Genomic DNA, 21725 nt, shown 5'->3' on the forward strand with positions numbered 1-21725 from the left:
AGAGAGACCGAGTCAGGGAGAGAGAGGGGGGGAGGTAGAGAGAGACCGAGTCAGGGAGAGAGAGGGGGGGAGGTAGAGAGAGACCGAGTCAGGGAGAGAGAGGGGGGGAGGTAGAGAGAGACCGAGTCAGGGAGAGAGGAAGGGGGGAGGTAGAGAGAGACCGAGTCAGGGAGAGAGGGAGGGGGGAGGTAGAGAGAGACCGAGTCAGGGAGAGAGAGGGGGGGAGGTAGAGAGAGACCGAGTCAGGGAGAGAGGAAGGGGGGGAGGTAGAGAGAGACCGAGTCAGGGAGAGAGAGGGGGGGAGGTAGAGAGAGACCGAGTCAGGGAGAGAGGAAGGGGGAGGTAGAGAGAGACCGAGTCAGGGAGAGAGGAAGGGGGGGAGGTAGAGAGAGACCGAGTCAGGGAGAGAGAGGGGGGGAGGTAGAGAGAGACCGAGTCAGGGAGAGAGAGGGGGGGAGGTAGAGAGAGACCGAGTCAGGGAGAGAGAGGGGGGGAGGTAGAGAGAGACCGAGTCAGGGAGAGAGAGGGGGGGAGGTAGAGAGAGACCGAGTCAGGGAGAGAGGAAGGGGGAGGTAGAGAGAGACCGAGTCAGGGAGAGAGGAAGGGGGCTGCACAAAGAGCCTCCTTGTGAGACTCCGTCCTCCCTCCATCTCTTTCTCTCGTACTGCCTCCAACTGGCTTTTTAAAAGTCTGTTTTTCCTCTTTATTCTAACAGTTCTGGTGTGTGTGTGTGTGTGTGTGTGTGTGTGTGTGTGTGTGTGACGAGTGGAGGAAGTCCCAGCTTGTCCTGTTACTGTCCATTGTCCTCCAGGTCTCTGGTGCCGGTGGTCACCATGACCCGAGTCAGTGTGGACACTGGAGGACCAGATCAGGCGTTTTTGCAATGAAAGTGATATTTAAATATAAACTGAGTGAACATCGTCACGAGTCAAACACGATGGAGGACGTCTACAGACCCACGTCCTCCCATTGGCTGTTCAAAGACACTATGGGATGCATTGCTGTCTCCTCACCGGCTTGCTGGAACATGACCATGGTTTGTGGCGTGGTGTGAACCGGCAGGGAGCGGGTCCTCTGCACGGAGCTGTGGGTCCGGCTCGGCATGCTGTTGCTCCCCCCGGGGTTGGCGAACCAGAGACCCTGAGGAGAAGATGGGGTACGAGACTTTAGTCCTCCAACGGGGACATCTGTCCTTCGACTAGGTTCGTCTTGTTTTAGAGACAAACCAAACTCAAAATGCAGTAATTGAACTTACTAACATAGAAGCTTAGATAACATCATCGTGTCATTCTGAGGCTCCACAATGAGAGAAACCTTCTATTGATATGCAGAAGGCAGAGCAGTGCATCTTGGGAAAGAGCTTGGGACACCTATGAAGATTAATTAGACAACGTCACTCGGCTCACCTGGATAATTCATTTCAAAAGGCTTCATCACTAAATATTTGAACCTCCTCTTAAAGCGTTCTCTGATCAAAGAGGAATATTAGGAGTAGACACAATACTGCCTCACTGCAACCTGCTCACTACACCCTCAACACCACCAGCTGAAGCCCCGCCCCCCTCTCCGTACGTAACCCACAGGAAATGCCTGTGAACCGTTCACTGGTTCTCTCTCTCTCTCTCCTACACATCACATGTAAGCTCTCTCGCTCATTGGCCCTCCTCCAACGCCACAGCTACCTCTCCCAAACTATGACTCACATATTTCCCTCCCTCTCTCTCTCTCCACACAGCAGTCCCACACAAGAAGGTCCAGCGTGAGGAGGAGGAACTGAGGTATTTCCTCCCATTGTAAGGGATATGGGAGAGAGAGAGAGAGAGAGACCATGATGGGTCTGAACCAGCTCCACATGCTCCTCCTGTTCCAGGCCTGACGCAGGGCCTCTGGTATGTGGGGTGACCTGCCTACGAGTTCCATCCACCTCACTTCATCCGCTGCTCCTCTTTTGTCATGGAATAAAAACATTTTTAAAAATCTATTTATGGCAGATTACGTGCTAAAGAAGGAATTCTGCTGCCCGCGTTACGGTGAACATCCTGGAAGGAACGCCTCTGTTTTACACTAAAGGGAACGTTTTGAATATTTCCACACAACGTGATGGGATCCCTTCTTTATTTGCAATGTGAAAGCTCAGAAAAATCTACCTTGTTTTTTAAAAAATATATAAAAATATATAAAAATCTCTGTGTGAAAATACTCATTAAAAAATACATTTAAATCATGAAAAAAAAACCTCTGTTGTAAAAAAGGCCTGGGAAGTTTTGATGGGCTATATATAATCCACAGATTATTGGAAAATGGAAATAATTGTTAGCAGTAGCCCTAAAAAAAATGCTAATTTAGCGTCATATATATAATATATATAATCTAAATATATATATAGCCTTAATGTCCTGCCGGTCTCACCTGTCTCCCCTGCTTGGGGCCGGTGGGGGTGCTGCTGGAGCTACGAGGTGTGGGTCCCAGCAGGGCCCCGCTGCCCAGCAGGGGCCGGGCGCCGGGTAAACTCCTGGAGGGCATCTGGAACTGGCGAAGGCTCCTCCGGGCCGACACGCTGCCCCCGACACAGCCAGCGGTGGGGAGAGAGTTGGACTGGCCGAAACGGCTGCGGAGCCAAACGGGAATCACAGAAACATTAAAAAAAAAGAGAGTTTTAGTTTCCTTTAAGATTAAATTACCGTAATATTTAGAATGCTATCTTTGCTCTAGCTGTGGTGATCATCTCACAGGAAACACTGTTTGGCTTAAACACTCTAACATGTAAACCTTTTCCCGTGTGTGTAAAATAAATCTAATATCATTTAAAAAGACATCTGTGGTCTTCTCTTACAACTGAATGGTTCTGGTTGTTTTATTATTATTATCTGGTTGTTTTATTAAAGATTAATCACAGCCAGTGAAACCCAGACAAAGAAAGCTACTGGGTGTTCACCTCCTCTGCAATCGGTACCCTGCGAGGTCGAGGAGCGTTTTCCTTGGAATGGACCGGAACAGCCTCTGCACCTGTTGTTTCCATGACAACAGCCTCTTCTTCTGCGTCTCGGTGAAGGACTGACGAAGGGGGAGAGAACAGGGAGTACAAATCGGGATTTTCAGGTCCAATGTGTCGTAACTAAAGACCCCAGATCTGATGCATGATGCAGACCATAAACATATAAACATGATGAAAGGTGTCAGAGACACAGGGAGTCTGGAGGACCACATTCCTCTTTAAACTAGCAGAACGAGGGCTGAAATTTAAATTCTCAACGACTGCTACCAGACGGTTCAGAGTACATCTACGTGCTGTCTTAATTTCTCTGTTTTACATAAAGGTGTGTAAAGAGCGAGGTACCTCGTGGATAAGGCACTTGTCGATGAGCTGCAGGTAGGAGCTGATGTTGTCCTCGTCTGACCTCGACACCAGGAGCTGGGTACAAACTGAGGAGGACGGAACAAAGACGTGAGAACAGAAACCTCTCTGACTTGATGACAACATCTCGTGCAGCTCACCTTTGCCCATGACGCGGGTGAACTGGCCGGGTAGATCCCCCTCGGCGATGACGCTGGTGCCCGCCTCCGCCTCCCCTCCGCCGCCCCCGGACAGGTGGGCTCCGGGCGCGGCGCTCTTGCCCTCGGAGCTCAGCGGGGCGCGGCGCTGCAGGGAGGCCTCCTCGCCGCCGAGGAACGCCTTGATGGGCGTCATGACGATCTGGTGGAGCTCCTGCAGCGGGGCGCGCAGATTACTGCCCTCCAACACATCCTGGAGGAGGAGCCGAGGAGGACATTTTGACATCTACTTAATCATCTATTGGTTTTCTTCGCTACGTGTGCGCTCTTCTCTTGGGCCGCGCAGCGCGGTTTTACCTGTGCCCGGCGGCCAATCAAATCAAGCAAGAGGCGGGCTTTACCATGGACTTCCTGTTTTGATGCCGGTAGATGTGGCAAATGGTGAATGGATTGTACTCGTCACCATTCACACTGACGACGGGGGCTGCCGAGCACATTATCCATCTTCCGTCAATCCCACAATGCATCTGTTGCGCATGGCCCCGCACGCTGTGACTATGAAGTAATCCCTAAAATACATGCGGCTTCCCTTCACTAATTGTGTCTGCGTGCATCGTACTAAACTAAAGAGCTCCTGAGTGGTTCAGGAGAACACGTGTTCCTCACTGAAGGAGCATTAAGAACACACGGGGAGAGGACGTGGTCCTCGGTCACTGACCTTCTCCAAGCTGCGCAGCAGGTTCTGCCTCTCCTTGAGCTTCAGAATGCTGATAACAATCTTGTGCCGCGCTCCTTTGGTGACCTTCTGTTGGAAAAAAGAGTTGTGTGTCAAACACCAACGTGTTCATACACCAAACACCAACGGGGCTCTGAACTCATGATGTCCACCTATCAATGCCGCTTCAGGCAATGTTTGTTGTAAATATTTTGACCGGCGGTCTTAAGGCCAATCAGAAGAGCTGAAACGATGACGCAATGAAAGAAGATGATTTATGAGCACCACTGACATGTTTTGAGTTGTGTCTACGGTTCCCTTATGGCTCTTCAGCCACCAGCTCATGATGACCTCCCTGTCAACACACCTGCCTCCGATCTACCTGCTGTACATCTTCACTAATTGAAAATAATGAATATCTTTAAATCTACTTTCCGATCTTCCAGCAATCTTAGATTGGGGGAAAATGCAAATGGGAAAAAGACTAATCATCAGAAAGTGATCCTGGATGATTAACAACGTCTGACACGTCGCACGGGGAACTGTATATGTTTATAGTATATCGATAGCAATCAATTATCAACGATGCGCAGCAGGTCTCGGCGTCGCTGTCGGACAGAGGAACAGGAAGCAGCACCTGGAGGAAGTGACCTCATTCGGTGACATCATCACATCCCTTTTCAAAACTAAGATTGAAGATTACATTTGTATTTAATACTAGTATAGTAGGGTGCTGACATGCTCTTAGGTCTACGGTAAGAACCTGTAATATCTTCTATTTACAAATTAAATTGAAACCAACTGTGTGTGTGTGTGTGTGTATTTGTGTATATATATATAAAAACCTGTGCCTCTAGCTGTTCTTCAGTCAGCGACATCATCTCATCGTAGGTCATCGTGGAGAAGAGAGCGGCATACTTATGGAGACGGAGACTCTTCAGCCAGGCAGGAACATCTGTGTGTGTGTGTGTGTGTGTGTGTGTGTGTGTGTGTGTGTGTGTGTGTGTGGGGGGGGGGGGGGGGGGGGGGGGGGATAAACCAATACTTTAACGGAGCATCTTAAATTGTTACATTTTCACACAACCCATATTATTTGTCTTTGTTGTCAGTTCAAACATATCAGAAAAAAGAATGCAACAATAAATATGTCACTTCCTGTCTATCGGCTCACTTCCTGTCTATCGGCTCACTTCCTGTCTATCGGTTCACTTCCTGTAATCGCTGCAGCTTTTTCCTCTTTTCTGTGGACTTGATTAAATCTGATGAACTGGTGTTCCTGACTATCTGTTGATAGCGATCTGCTCTCCTGCGCTGTGACAAGAGCGCGTTAAGTAAATGCATTTAGTGGCTAGTTAGCGTGCTAAGCTAATTCCACCTTGACTTCATGCTACAGTTGCAGAACATTAAAAAGCAGCACGTGACCCGACGGGCCCGGTCTGTGCCGCTTTAACATGCAACTGTTTATAAATGACGGACGACAGCCGTTCAGTGAGCTCATCCTGGATGCTAATGCTAACTGCTGCCATTGTCATGGTTGATTTGGACCTAAATCCATCACTAATACTACAAAATACACATGTATATTATATTATAAACCCCAGGTTTAGGGGATGAGTTACTCTTGAACACTATTCCAGATCAACTCGGTGTATACATTTACACAATACTCAATCACAACATGTTGAAAGTACTGAACATAAAGGTTAGTTAGTAGTACATTCATTGAATTTAAGCGCTAACATAATATATTGCGTACATCTTTAATAAACTTAGGTTACGATAGTGATATGCTAAACTATATAAAGCTCATATGAAAGGATGTGCAGTATGTGTGTAATATGGTGTGAGATTCAGAAAGACGTGCTGTTGGCAGAAGGATCAAATAATTAAATTCTTAGTTATAAATAGTGAGACACGTGCTCTCTAACGCCCGGCTCCTCCGTGCTCCACATGCAGCCTGCTGCTGGTTTAGTTCTGTCGCGTGTGCCTCCTCTGTTTGCTGTATTGACACGTTTATGGTATGTTTCCTCTGTCAATGTGCTGCTCTACACGCACAGAGGACTCACTTTGAAACACAACGGGCACTATGACCGTGCGACCGGGAACTACGTGGACGCTGTTGGACGGAGCCGAGTCTCGGATAGAGTGATACGAGTTTAACACCAAGTCTGAGATGAATGCAAACAAACCACGAGAGTGAGCATGCACACACATTAAGGTGCAATCTGTTGTCATAGTGACCACCGCTAGCTCGTTCTCGAGGGCCTGTGAGTGACAGGTGGAAGCACGACATTACTTAGCTCCCGTAGGTTCAGTGGGGTCGGCCGCTCTGACCTCTGACCTCCAGACAAACTGCTCTGACTGGAATTCCGTCTCACACACACTGAGCAGGGTTAAGGGTTCTGCATTGAACTGGTCCAGAAGCAGCCGACTACGCTAATGAAATAATTTTAATCATACAAGTCACTCTATGACCACTGGCCTCCGCTTCAATGTGGATCTGTTTAAGCCCCGCCTCCACTAACGAGGAAAACAATCACACCTTACAGTTAAAGGGCAGTTAAAGGGAATAGATGGATAACACAACTGATTGATGGGGGATGGGAACCAGAGCAAACCCACTTGACCCGCCTTGAAACACAGACCATAGCCATGCGTGTGTATGTACATAAATACATACATATGTACTCGTAATATAGTTTCGCTCAGAAGGTCAAAGACTCAACATTAAACCCTTCAACTCCACTTTAGTCCATTCAGCAGTCCAAAACAAAAAGGTTTTGATACTAACTTTTCTAATCTTTACACTAAATAATGTTAATATTGTCTGCAGTTTCTACAAAGCCAGATCATCTAAATGGTCCATCAAGCAGTTCAAATAAGTCATTGTAATGCTTGTTTACAGGTAATATTAGTTAAAATGTCTTGCACAAACATGACACCATTGTGAAACTAATTGTAATAACTTCAGATAACAAGGTCTGTGTAGTGACTCTTCAGTGTTGTAGTATGTCTGAAAATAAAGTGCAACACACACACACACACACACACACACACACACACACACACACACACACACACACACACACACACGGTCTTTCCTACTCACCCCTCATGCCGCTGCCATCGTCGTGGAAGGAGCTGCGATGGAGACCCGAGCCTCCTCCCAAACCGGCCTCCTCCAGGTGCTCACTGCCTCCGCTGCCCGAGGAGGCGATGCTGCTCTGGGGGGACAGGGGCGCGTGGTCTGGGGCCGGGCCCCTGGCGGTGCGCAGGTCCTCCTGGGACAGCCAGACGTGGCCCAGAGGCTGGTTGCTGGGGCCGCTCATGGGCGGCGTGAGGGACACGGAGCGCTTCAGGGGGCTGTGCTGCTGGCCGCCGCCTCCACTCGTCAGGGCTGAAGGAACCAGAGCGGCCGAGATGAGACCGCTGTTCATTCAACGCGTGTGCGTGTTTTCATTTAATGAAAAGCTAATTGCATCACGGCGGTCGCCTAAAAACATCCGATTCAGCGTTACGGTTAAGGTGACTACGTTCACCTCTTATATTACAGTTAATGGGTAAAACCGTTTAGCAATTTACAATGTAAATCAACTTTATCAAATCACATATTTAATAAATAAGTTCACGTCAGGAAGGAGGAAGATTCATCCGTACAGAACGATACATTTTACAGTGAGGCAGTAGGTTTTATATGCATGTGTATGTGTATATATATATATATGCCAAACACATTCAGGAATGAGTTAGTTATTTAGTTTTACAAATTATATTTTTCTTTACCCATTTAGCAAGGAAATAAATCCACTTTAAAAAAACATGATTTTTTTTCTGGAAAGAATCCTTCGGAAGAAACATGTTCTCTCCTGGTTTCTTTATTAATAATTGAAACGTTAGCGCTATGATGGATGTTCCTGTGGTTTGACCCACTCACATCCCATAATTCATCACAGAGAGTGGAGCTGAAGGAGGTGAACAGGATGAAGAGCCAGAGAGCTTTGGGTGCCGCCGCTCAGACGGCTCTCCTCCATGCGGCCCTCTCACTGATGGCCTATGTATAGGACTTCATGGCCCTGGTTAAAATAGGTGCCCGGCTAACATTACAAGTTCCAGTCCCTAAATATTAGCCATTTTCCCTAAATGCAGTCTCCCACTAAAGCTGCCTTACAAGGGAAAGGATGGGAGGGGGGTGCTGCTGTGGGGGGGGGGGGGGGGGGGGTCAACAGGATGTGGTGTCAGTGGCACACAGGTTTGATGTGGCTGGACGATCGGGCCCCTGTTATCGCCATGGTGACTAGATAAGGATGGACAGTGTGACGGGAGGAGGGTGATGAAGACCTGACTCCGGTCTCTGGGTTCTGGGTCCAACACAGGAGGGTCTTTCTTGGAGCCGTGAGCAGGGCTTTAAATACGTCCGTATTTATAAACCCTCAGCTGTTTCTTTCATCTCCCAGAAAAGAACAAGAAACACACAGCCCTTACATTTCTGTCTGGAAATATCCTGCTCTGACCATAGTTATGTTCAGCCTCACAGCCCTGCCCTCTCTGTGGGCTCCGAGCCCTCGGAGAGATGGCCAGTGTGTTCAGAGACTAGTGTGTTTAGAGAGTATTTAGAGAGTTTAGAGAGTATTCAGAGAGTATCTAGTGTGTTTAGAGGGTATTTAGAGAGTTTAGAGAGTATTCAGAGAGTATCTAGTGTGTTTAGAGGGTATTTAGAGAGTTTAGAGAGTATTCAGAGAGTATCTAGTGTGTTTAGAGGGTATTTAGAGAGTTTAGAGAGTATTCAGAGAGTATCTAGTGTGTTTAGAGAGTATTCAGTGTGTTTAGAGAGTATTCAGAGAGTTCAGAGAGTATCTAGTATGTTTAGAGAGTATTCAGTGTGTTCAGAGAGTATTCAGAGAGTATCTAGTATGTTTAGAGAGTATTCAGAGAGTTTAGAGAGTATCTAGTATGTTTAGAGAGTATTCAGAGTATTCAGAGAGTATCTAGTATGTTTAGAGAGTATTCAGAGAGTATCTAGTGTGTTTAGAGAGTATTCAGAGTATTCAGAGAGTATCTAGTGTGTTTAGAGAGTATTCAGAGTATTCAGAGAGTATCTAGTGTGTTTAGAGAGTATTCAGAGAGTATCTAGTATGTTTAGAGAGTATTCAGAGAGTTTAGAGAGTATCTAGTATGTTTAGAGAGTATTCAGTGTGTTCAGAGAGTATTCAGAGTGTATCTAGTATGTTTAGAGAGTATTCAGAGAGTTTAGAGAGTATTCAGAGAGTATCTAGTATGTTTAGAGAGTATCTAGTGTGTTTAGAGAGTATTCAGAGAGTATCTAGTATGTTTAGAGAGTATTCAGAGAGTTTAGAGAGTATCTAGTATGTTTAGAGAGTATTCAGAGTATTCAGAGAGTATCTAGTATGTTTAGAGAGTATTCAGAGAGTATCTAGTGTGTTTAGAGAGTATTCAGAGAGTATCTAGTGTGTTTAGAGAGTATTCAGAGAGTTTAGAGAGTATCTAGTATGTTTAGAGAGTATTCAGAGAGTATCTAGTGTGTTTAGAGAGTATTCAGAGTATTCAGAGAGTATCTAGTGTGTTTAGAGAGTATTCAGAGAGTATCTAGTATGTTTAGAGAGTATTCAGAGAGTTTAGAGAGTATCTAGTATGTTTAGAGAGTATTCAGAGTATTCAGAGAGTATCTAGTATGTTTAGAGAGTATTCAGAGTATTCAGAGAGTATCTAGTATGTTTAGAGAGTATTCAGAGTATTCAGAGAGTATCTAGTGTGTTTAGAGAGTATTCAGAGTATTCAGAGAGTATTCAGAGAGTATCTAGTGTGTTCAGAGAGTATTCAGAGAGTATCTAGTGTGTTTAGAGAGTATTCAGAGAGTATTCAGAGTATCTAGTGTGTTTAGAGAGTATTCAGAGAGTATCTAGTGTGTTCAGAGAGTATTCAGAGAGTATCTAGTGTGTTTAGAGAGTATTCAGTGTGTTCAGAGAGTATTCAGAGAGTTTAGAGAGTATCTAGTGTGTTTAGAGAGTATTCAGTGTGTTCAGAGAGTATTTAGTGGCTGGAGACATAACCACTTATAGTACTTGCTATCTCCAGATGTTTGGACTTCATATTTCAGTCAGTCAATCTCCCTCCGGCCAGCTGAGCCCTTATTTAGATGTTTGTTGTGAAGTGAGGCGGTATTGTATAATTAACTCCTCCTTTTCACAGCAGTTTACTGTCCACTGCGGTGCCTTGGAAGCAGGCGACAGGAATAAATAGAAACACATGGACATAATGCACTAAAAAGTGTTTTCTGACTCCATCAGAGAGCTCAGAGAGCCCAGTGCGTCTGGGCGTGGGCATCGGGCCACCGCAGACAGAGAAGCTGTCATCGGCCCTGAGTAGGTGGCTTTAATCACCGAGGTGACCTCAGACGGTGCAGTGGTTTGGACCACCTTGATGTGAGAAGTACACAAACCAGTCTGGGTCTGAATAGCAGCCCATCTCACGTCTAGAAAGGCAAACAAAGGAGATAAATGATGTGAAGTAAAGGTTCAGTGAACGCGGCTCCACGTCACTTACCGGCGGTGCCGCCTCCACCGGTTCCCACAGCGTTGATGGTTGCCGGCACAGAGGACGATGGGTAGAGAAGCAGGTGCCCGTTCTCAGAGCCGTGCTGCTGCTGATGCCAGCCTCCGCCCAGGCCCGAGTCCCTGGAGCTCTGCCACCCGTTGAGGCGGTCGTCAGAGCCGTAGCGCTGGTGGTGATGCAAGGAGTAGGGGTTGCCCGATGAAGAGGTGTTGGTGGAGGAGGAGGAGGAGCCTGATGAGGAGAGCGTTGACGGAGGCGTGGACTGGTGGTGGTGGTGGTGGTGCGGCCCGGAGGGAGGAGGCCTCTCGAGCGAGTCTCCCCGGGCGGCGGCCCTCTCCTCCAGGTGGTTGAGCCAGAGCGCCAGGGCGGAGCGGTCCTCCAGGGAGGTGGCGGGGTGGATGAGGGCGTAGGAGAGGAGCTGGCGAGACTCCTCCAGGTGGCGGCCGTGCTCAATGGTGTGGGCCAGGATGCGCGGCAGCAGGCGCATGTACTCGCCTTTGGCCTCGACGTTGCCAGGTTTGAGCAGCGGGAGGTGGGTGAGGACGAGAGAGATGACGCGCTCCTTAGACTCAGCCTGCCACTGGCTGATCACCCCTGAGGGAGGAGGAAACAACAAGACATTTCATTATTGACATAACCACTATGCGAGTGCTTTAAAACCAATTATGGCCAGGGTTAGGGTTGCATTTTCCTTATTGTGCTGTACCATTTGAACGAATCTGACTGTACCGTTTGCTTTATGTCACGTATCGTGTGTATTATGTTTTGTCCTTTCCGTGGAAGATTAGCGGCCGCCAAGGCATCACTAAATCGGGGGACCAGTTAATAAACAATTATCAACATGCGTCCTGAACTGCAACTCAAAAGACGCAATGCGTACCCGAGCTGTGGGTCGTGCGTACCGTTACTGAACAGAACATCGCTGGATACGTCAGCTTCTCAAAGTCCAAGGTGGCAGCAGAGGAGAACATCACCGACGGGTGGATCAGTGAACACATGTACGGTTAAGAATAGAGCGCACAGGGATGATGTCAGGCACTCTGCACCGTCATCCTTCCATTTGGCTCTTCCTGTGCTCCACTATACATAAACCGGAGGTCACGGAGCTCTATTGTCGGCCGCTAGGAGCCCATTCCTATCGCCGTGGCTACAGATGCCAAGCGGTCAGGGGGCCGGCCACACAAATAGAGGCAGGACGCAGGTCGGCCTCACTTCCTGCTCGGGATGTGTGGATTTGACCACCCTTTAACCCACGAGGTCTAAATCCGACATACGAGGTGAAACTATATTCCAATGTCGGGCTGCTTTGTGACGATGTACAGTGGACAGCTGCTGCTGCTCGGACCGCGCAGATGGTCCACCACAGACTGAAGCCTCATGAGCCGGAGGCCATGAACTCATGTTTACTGAGAAAACACATCCAGAGAAGTATATATATATATTTTTGTATTTTTTATTTTTTAATTTATTGTGTATTGGCATTGGCTATTTATACAACAGTGTATCTATAATACCACAAAAAACTGGAGTGAGGAGGAAGAGGAATAAGAAGAGGAGGAAGAAGAGGAGTAAGAGGAGAGAGCAGGAGGAGGAGGAGGAGGAAGAAGAGGAGAGAGCAGGAGCAAGAGGAATAAGAGGAGGAGGAGGAGGAGGAGGAAGAAGAGGAGAGAGCAGGAGCAAGAGGAATAAGAGGAGGAGGAGGAGGAAGAAGAGGAGAGAGCAGGAGCAAGAGGAATAAGAGGAGGAGGAGGAGGAAGAAGAAGATGATGAAGAGGAGAGAGCAGGAGGAGGAGGAGGAGGAAGAGCAAGAGGAGAAGGACTGAAGTAGAAACTCATTTGAGAGGGAGGGAGCGAGGTGTGTGAGGGGAGGATGATGTCATCCTTCATTCCTCTGCATGAGGCAAGCCTCGGTCCATCCGAGAACAGGAATTGTTCCACGATTTAAACTAATTTATTTAATGACTGTAAAACATTTAGACGTACCACAGGAAGAACCCTGCTCCTCTCAACCACAGGAAGAACCCTGCTCCTCTCAACCACAGGAAGAACCCTGCTCCTCTCAACCACAGGAAGAACCCTGCTCCTCTCAACCACAGGAAGAACCCTGCTCCTCTCAACCACAGGAAGAACCCTGCTCCTCTCAACCACAGGAAGAACCCTGCTCCTCTCAACCACAGGAAGAACCCTGCTCCTCTCAACCACAGGAAGAACCCTGCTCCTCTAAACCACAGGAAGAACCCTGCTCCTCTCAACCACAGGAAGAACCCTGCTCCTCTAAACCACAGGAAGAACCCTGCTCCTCTCAACCACAGGAAGAACCCTGCTCCTCTCAACCACAGGAAGAACCCTGCTCCTCTAAACCACAGGAAGAACCCTGCTCCTCTCAACCACAGGAAGAACCCTGCTCCTCTAAACCACAGGAAGAACCCTGCTCCTCTAAACCACAGGAAGAACCCTGCTCCTCTCAACCACAGGAAGAACCCTGCTCCTCTCAACCACAGGAAGAACCCTGCTCCTCTCAACCACAGGAAGAACCCTGCTCCTCTCAACCACAGGAAGAACCCTGCTCCTCTAAACCACAGGAAGAACCCTGCTCCTCTCAACCACAGGAAGAACCCTGCTCCTCTCAACCACAGGAAGAACCCTGCTCCTCTCAACCACAGGAAGAACCCTGCTCCTCTCAACCACAGGAAGAACCCTGCTCCTCTCAACCACAGGAAGAACCCTGCTCCTCTCAACCACAGGAAGAACCCTGCTCCTCTCAACCACAGGAAGAACCCTGCTCCTCTAAACCACAGGAAGAACCCTGCTCCTCTCAACCACAGGAAGAACCCTGCTCCTCTCAACCACAGGAAGAACCCTGCTCCTCTCAACCACAGGAAGAACCCTGCTCCTCTAAACCACAGGAAGAACCCTGCTCCTCTAAACCACAAGAAGAACCCTGCTCCTCTAAACCACAGGAAGAAGGTGTGAAAGTTCAACACAGGGAAGCTACTTTAGGCTTATTGACCTCCAAGGTCGGGAGGTCAAGGAGTCGGCCTGGGAGCGGTTCCCCCTCACAGCAACTCTCACCCTTCAAAGAGGGGTCACAGTAATTGAACCGAGCACAGGTCAAAGGTCAAACACCGGGCTGCCAACAACACAACAGGACCAGACAGCGAGTGGTTGTGCACGTGTTAAACCAACCGACCTGAACTACAAGAAGAATGCAGCGTACTCGCAACCGGAAACCCATTCACTGTTCATAGAGCCCATGTTGTTGTTGTTGTATGAAGTTAAGACGTCATAAGTCAGTGGTAGCAGCAGCGACCTGTCAATCACAGTAAGACCCGCCTTAAAGCATACCCTGGTATAGTGATTGAGACCATAAACTCATGTTTACAATATTCACTGAGGGAATAAATCAAGTAGTAGAGTCATTTATATAGACTTCTATACAACCAGAGGAGTCACCCCCTGGTGGTCAGTAGAGAGAATGCAGCTTTAACACATGAAGCATATACTTCTATACAACCAGAGGAGTCGCCCCCTGGTGGTCAGGAGAGATAATGCAGCTTTAACACATGAAGTATAGACTTGTATACAACCAGAGGAGTCGCCCCCTGGTGGTCAGGAGAGATAATGCAGCTTTAACACATGAAGCGTAGATTTCTATACAACCAGAGGAGTAGCCCCCTGGTGGTCAGTAGAGAGAATGCAGCTTTAACACATGAAGCGTAGACTTCTATACAACCAGAGGAGTCGCCCCCTGGTGGTCAGGAGAGAGAATGCAGCTTTAACACATGAAGCGTAGACTTCTATACAACCAGAGGAGTCGCCCCCTGGTGGTCAGGAGAGATAATGCAGCTTTAACACATGAAGCGTAGACTTCTATACAACCAGAGGAGTCGCCCCCTGGTGGTCAGGAGAGAGAATGCAGCTTTAACACATGAAGCGTAGACTTCTATACAACCAGAGGAGTCGCCCCCTGGTGGTCAGGAGAGAGAATGCAGCTTTAACACATGAAGCATAGACTTCTATACAACCAGAGGAGTCGCCCCCTGGTGGACATTAGAGAGAACCTCATCCAACTGGAGTAAAAGAAATGAAAGCGATTGCTTCACATTTCTGTGAACTTCCCTGGAGAGAGGAGTTGGACTCGGCCCCTCTGGGTCCCACCTGAAGTCTTAATTAAGCCCCATACATAAAAACACACTAAACTATGCCAACCAAAGGTATTCGATAGGCGTGTTCTTTGGTGACAGACGGAGAGACAGGGGCATGCTGGGAAGTGATGAATCACATCAGCCTCACAGAGAACAGTCTGACAGACACAAACAGTCAAACCTCAGACACAGAGTCATTTGTTTCAGGCGAGCTGATGCAGCACTTCCCTGCTGGTGAACTCTGTGCCACCCGACCCAGGCTCTGCCCTTTTCTGACACCCTCTCTGGCACCCAGACAAGGGTGCTGCTTTCAACGCCCCCCCCCCCCCCCCCCCCTCCCCCGACAACCTCCACAAGCCGGACACTTTGTCCATGTTGAAGAACGACCAACAGACACAAACCAGTAGAGAACTGGGACGCCGTGGTTGTTATTTAAAGCAGAAGCTCACATGAAATGAAATCTCTGAAGGATTTAAAGCTGCTGTTGACTGCAGAGGAAACTTCTCGTCAGCTGGAAAGCTTGTTGACGACCGCAGAGCGAGAAACGCACATTGGGTTTCTTCTGGTCCACATCCAGTCCAGTGGACCAGAAGACCCATTGGCTTAGAAGGAGAAAATGAAAGGCCTTCTTCACAGAATCACACATTACACTGAGCATGGTCACATCTCTGAAGCCCAGAGACTCTTTCCATCCAAGTGGAACAGAGAGCTGATCCCCGAAGACATTTTAAGAAGGAAAGACTTTCATACAATATTGGTTTATTTGTTTTAGAGCAGAAAATAAACTTTTTACACCAAAAATGACTGAAATAGTAAAAAAATATTTAAATAAAACACCATCTTATATAATACAGCAATAAAACTCCTTAAAGTTTATGTTGTTAGTATAAAGGACATCACATGTGAATCTGGACCAGGAGCCTCAGCTCTTCACATCCGACTGCCACAAGTTGATTGTTTTAGCTGGTTTGTTACACACCGAGTACGTACAACACACAACCTGATGGACACACACACACACAATTCCTCACGTTCTAAATATAGACGGGTCGACGGCACACAAACCAGATAAGACCATACCAGGGGTGTGTGTGTGTGTGTGTGGAACATTACTAAAAGGTAAAGATTAGACTACAGGGTTCAGATGGAGCTGATATCTGAGGTCTTAAGGGAAATAAAACCCTTAAAAGTCTCAGTGCGGTGCTCCTGTTAGAAAGCACACACACACACACACACACACTATGGCCTATGCTGTGTCATTAAATAAGCATTAAATACAAAGAGTACATGAATACCTTTATCATGCGGCGTCATTAAGGATGTCACTGCCTGTAGTTACGCGGTAACAACGAGTGAGGGAACGTGAAGCAAAAGGTCGACCGACACGGACATCAAATCACGGAGGAAGGAAAGAAAGAAAGAAAGAAAGAAAAGTAAATGAAAAACAAAAATAGACGACAGCTTGTGTGCTGGACGGACTATTTTTAAATTGAGAATGAGGTTCTGTTGTACGGTCCCATCTACAAGGACATCACGGATGTACCCTTCAGGAAAATTACCTCAATTTGTATTTTTGGCTGGATGACAATGAAAAACGTTACGAAATGTAGTTTTGTAATTGAATAAAATGTGTTGAAATGTTTGAGCACTGCAGCGGTGTCATTGTCCTACTAACCCCAAATCAAGATATCATATATGAAAGGCAATAACACAAACATCATACACCAAATGTGTAGAAAAGAAACAAGAAGACAGCGCAGACAGAGTGTAAGCTGGGTGGAAGGTGTGGTTCTCAGACTATAGGGTGGAAATGATCTAATGCTACACGAGGCCCCGCCCACACAGAGGGAGGCCGTGTCCTGGCAAGAAGGGCAGGCTCCCACAGGCCCCAACACCAGGAGAGGGCCCCTTTTACACACACACACACACACACACACACACACACACACACACACACACACACACACACACACACACACACACACACACACACACACACACACACACACACACACACACACACACACACACACACACACACACACACACACACACACACACACACACACACACACACACACACACACAGAGAGAGAGAGAGAGAGGTAAGAAGGAAAGGGGTGGATACGAGAGAAAAACTGGAAAGTTCATTGGTGTCAACAGGTTTCAACTAGTGGGGGTGTCGGGGAGAGAGAGAGAGAGAGAGAGAGAGAGAGAGAGAAAGAGAGATGATTGCAAAATATACAAGACGGGACAATAAACTAGAAGAGGGTCAAATAGAATGAAGAGCTGAGAGAGAAAAGTAGACTGTGTGTGTGTGTGTGGGGGGAGTGATCAGCCTGACCTTGACCTCATCTTGACCTACTGACACCTGACTGACTGTCTAGTCCAGTTTTTTAACATTGTAAAGGCGTACAGCCTTTACAATGTACAGCACGTACATTGTAAAGGCGACAGCACGTACATTGTAAGGGCGACAGCACGTACATCGCCGTGCAATGTACGTGCTGTCGCCTTTACAATGTACAGCACGTACATTGTAAAGGCGACAGCACGTACATTGTAAGGGCGACAGCACGTACATCGCCGTGCAATGTACGTGCTGTCGCCGTGCAATGTACGTGCTGTCGCCTTTACAATGTACGTGCTGTCGCCGTGCAATGTACGTGCTGTCGCCCTTACAATGTACGTGCTGTCGCCCTTACAATGTACGTGCTGTCGCCGTGCAATGTATATGCTGTCGCCCTTACAATGTACGTGCTGTCGCAGTGCAATGTACGTGCTGTCGCCCTTACAATGTACGTGCTGTCGCCGTGCAATGTACGTGCTGTCGCCCTTACAATGTACGTGCTGTCGCCGTGCAATGTACGTGCTGTCGCCCTTACAATGTACGTGCTGTCGCCGTGCAATGTACGTGCTGTCGCCGTGCAATGTACGTGCTGTCGCCCTTACAAAGACACAAAGATAAATAAATAAAAATAAAGTTCATTAGATGGATATTTACTGACATATTTTAAATTCACGTAGAACAAAACATTAAAAGCTCTTCAACTTTGCTCGATAATCTGAGGCTCTTTGACGCAAAGAACAGATAAATAACTAAATAGAGATTCTCGTGATTGGAGCTCCTCGTCTGATTTATTCATCGTCGACATTTAAAGACTACAAAACGCTCCTCCGTGGACACCGGAGGCGACAGATGTGACCGATAATAAAAGAAACAAGCTGTGAAAGGTTACAAGTGGAAACCGGACCACAGAGACGCACGTCCGCTCTCGTGTTACTTTTTATGAATGAAATCAGTGGAAAGAAAGATCAATCGCAATCTCCGGGGAGCTTCAACAAACAGGGAGGTTCCTGTGAGCCACAAGGAACACCTTCTCAGAGGCAAGAACACCTTCTCAGAGGCAAGAACACCTTCTCAGAGGCAGGAACACCTTCTCAGAGGCAGGAACACCTTCTCAGAGGCAGGAACACCTTCTCAGAGGCAAGAACACCTTCTCAGAGGCAGGAACACCTTCTCAGAGGCAAGAACACCTTCTCAGAGGCCGGAACACCTTCTCAGAGGCAAGAACACCTTCTCAGAGGCAAGAACACCTTCTCAGAGGCAGGAACACCTTCTCAGAGGCAAGAACACCTTCTCAGAGGCCGGAACACCTTCTCAGAGGCAAGAACACCTTCTCAGAGGCAAGAACACCTTCTCAGAGGCAGGAACACCTTCTCATCCCAGAGCTGCATCATCAGGGAGAGGACACCTGGAGGTGTAAAGAGGTCTTTTCCTCTCCGCTGCTTATTTATTTATACTGTGTAATGTTTTAAACAGCGGGCCAAGAGGGGTGTGTGTGAGTGTGTGTGTGTGTGTGTGTGTAGAAGCACCTGCTTGAGTTGAACGTGTTTGCCATGTGTGCAGGAAAAGGAATCATCGTGATGGTCATCAGAGTAAAAGGCTCCTTCTCCAGGCCTCTTTCTCACGTCCACTCTGGACCTCTTTCTCACGTCCACTCTGGACCTCTTTCTCACGTCCACTCTGGACCTCGTCCACACGTCCACTCTGGACCTCTTTCTCACGTCCACTCTGGACCTCTTTCTCACGTCCACTCTGGACCTCTTTCTCACGTCCACGAGGTCCAGAGTGGACGTGTGGACGTGTGGACGAGGTCCAGAGTGGACGTGAGAAAGAGGTCCAGAGGGTTGCAAAATTCCGGGAATATTCAAAGTTGGAAACTTTCCGCGGGAATTAACGGGAATAAACTGGGAATTTTGGGGTAATTTAACTGTATGTACCTCGTCATAAGCAGACATGCATGCAAACATGTATAATACAACTTTTAAAAATGACATTTTTGACATTTTGTGAGTAGAACTTTATTCTTTCATCGAACAACAAAAACATGACCGTTGAATAAAAAAGGTGTATTCCCTATGATCACACCCCCCAACCCACATTGTTTTTGGGGTGTTTTTCCCTGAATCCTTTGAGGTCTAAATGCTTTCTTCCTGGACCTCATCAACGTCCTCCTCACTGCTGTAACAAGTCTACTGCAAACAAATAAACTTGGTATTAAAATGAACATGGCTTCAGTTTACCAAGTAATCAATATGCTAATGACAAACAGTGTTGGGAAAGTTCACTTTCTACATGAACTAGTTCAGTTCATAGTTCACATATTTTAAATTGAACTCTGTTCATAATTCAACATTTTGAACTAAGCTCCAAAAAAAGAACTAGTTCAGTTATTTTTTTCAATATGTTGGGAGCTATAATTTAAATCTCTATCTGTCTGCAATACCGCTCTTGGCCTCTACGCCACTCGGCGCTCTCACACTTGCCAGACAAAGGGCTGAAACGTTCAGACAACACTGATGACAAAGACGTTCAAAAACAACAGAACGTTTTATGTTTATGTTTCTGGTAGACAATGTTCCCAAGCAGCTGCATTCAGGGTCCAGCTGAGCTCGGCGTGCATAGTCTTGTTCTCAACTACATTTAAGTTCCCTGTTATATGCTTTTGCAAATAATTTTTTTCTTCTCAAAATTCCCCAAAATCCCGAGACAAAATTCCTGCGGAAACTTTCCGCCCCTTTGCAACCCTAACCACGTCCACTCTGGACCGCGTCCACTCTGGACCACGTCCACTCTGGACCTCGTCCACGCGTCCACTCTGGACCTCGTCCACACGTCCACTCTGGACCACGTCCACTCTGGACCTCGTCCACACGTCCACTCTGGACCACGTCCACTCTGGACCTCGTCCACACGTCCACTCTGGACCACGTCCACACGTCCACTCTGGACCACGTCCACTCTGGACCTCGTCCACACGTCCACTCTGGACCACGTCCACACGTCCACTCTGGACCTCGTCCACACGTCCACTCAGGTCTGCCAAGTCAGGAAACCCAGGTGGTGTCATGAGGGGTTCGTCCTCCGCATGTGGATGAATTTAGCCGCCATATTTGGAAAATCACGCATGTTCCACCGATTTAAAGGATTGGGCCCCAATCCCACCGAGACCGGCTAGAAACTGTGTTCCTCTTCCTGGTGCTTTTTCTAGGAGGTTTGTAGACGCTCAAAAAAAGTTTAATTATGCTGTATCCTTGAGGACAGAGTCAATATTATACTTGGCCCAGGCAGCCAATCCAGTCGAGCAAGAGGCGGGCTTAACTACTTTACTACTGACTTCCTGTTTTGATGTCAGATGCAGAGGCGGAGGAAAGGTTGACATGTATTCCATGAAGACGTCAATCACAGCCTCACCAGCTGTGCATTAAATTACGAGGAAAAGAACAAATAAAGAAAATACAAAAACTCCATGATACTTATTTACAGGTAGAGTTCCTATGTTCCTTTTCAACGGTCACCTTAAGTGGAGTTTGGATGTTCTTTCTACATAAATTAAACTACGTGCCGTCCAATGGTTTCTGTCCGCCCTGCAGGGCCACATGTCCTGAATATGAGGGAAGAGGCCAGACGACGTGTTGTTTTTGTCTCGTCTTTTTTCCCAGCAGTGGGGGAGGTTTCTGTATGAATGGAGAACAATCCTTTGCCATCCTTTCCTCCAACGCCCCCCCCACTTCCTCTCGAGTCTTTCATCAACATCCCCTCGTCTGCTGGGGGGGGTCCGGGGGGGGGAGCTGAAAGCGGGGCAGATGGCGTGCAGTCTACCTGTGGACGCGTCGCTGAACGTGGCAGCTATGCCGGGAATGTGAGGCTCGGCTCTGCCAGGGCCGGACCGGAGGAGCCCACAACTCTATTTAAGGAGATAGCAGCCAGGGGCCCAAAGCACCCCTTTCCTTTAACACGGAGCAGAATGATGCTCCTTTGTGGAGGAAAGGTTTATTTATGTACCTGCTGGGAAGAAGGAAAACACACACGCACGTATTGGTTGTGTGGTTCTGGTAATTGTTTCCAGTACATTTGTGAGCTGAATAGGGACGTGTCTTTGTAAACGATTAAATGGCTGCGGTCTGCCAAACAACAACAAACAAGCCAGTTAAAAAGACGCGTGCAGCTCTGTTCTCGCCTGTCTACCAAATTAAACACTAATTATTTACCACTCCGGTCTAGTTTAGCAATAAACCAAACTGATACCCAAAGCGGCGGCCAGGTGCACGTCTTTTCACACACCTGATAATATAGAGCATTTATAAAGCGTACATGTAAACTTATGGACAGATAAACAACAACAAATACAGCACCGAACCAGCATGCCTTGCCGTGCGCCGTGTGTGTGCGTTAGCAACACGTTCGCTTCCCTGCAGCGAGTGACGTACATTTGAGTATCATGTGGAATGTGGAGAGT

General features: G+C 47.6%; 1 protein-coding gene across 4 annotated transcripts in view; it reads right to left on the reverse strand.

Moving 5' to 3' along the window:
* The window catches only part of samd4a (sterile alpha motif domain containing 4A), a 37157-nt gene that overhangs the window by 6656 nt on the left and 8776 nt on the right, over positions 1–21725 (reverse strand). The window contains exons 2-10 of one of the 4 annotated variants that reach the window (XM_034529719.1): positions 10769–11371; positions 7317–7604; positions 5059–5162; positions 4211–4294; positions 3496–3745; positions 3338–3423; positions 2936–3054; positions 2410–2608; positions 1014–1140 (exon numbers count right to left, since the gene is read on the reverse strand). In XM_034529719.1, coding sequence (XP_034385610.1) covers positions 1014–1140; positions 2410–2608; positions 2936–3054; positions 3338–3423; positions 3496–3745; positions 4211–4294; positions 5059–5162; positions 7317–7604; positions 10769–11371 — 1860 coding nt within the window. Of the gene's footprint in view, positions 1–1013; positions 1141–2409; positions 2609–2935; positions 3055–3337; positions 3424–3495; positions 3746–4210; positions 4298–5052; positions 5163–7316; positions 7605–10768; positions 11372–21725 lie in introns of all 4 variants that reach the window. The other 3 variants (XM_034529718.1, XM_034529717.1, XM_034529716.1) reach the window with 3 other exon arrangements.

The sequence above is a fragment of the Cyclopterus lumpus genome, chromosome 3, assembly GCF_009769545.1.
Source record: "Cyclopterus lumpus isolate fCycLum1 chromosome 3, fCycLum1.pri, whole genome shotgun sequence".
Taxonomy (NCBI): domain Eukaryota; kingdom Metazoa; phylum Chordata; class Actinopteri; order Perciformes; family Cyclopteridae; genus Cyclopterus; species Cyclopterus lumpus.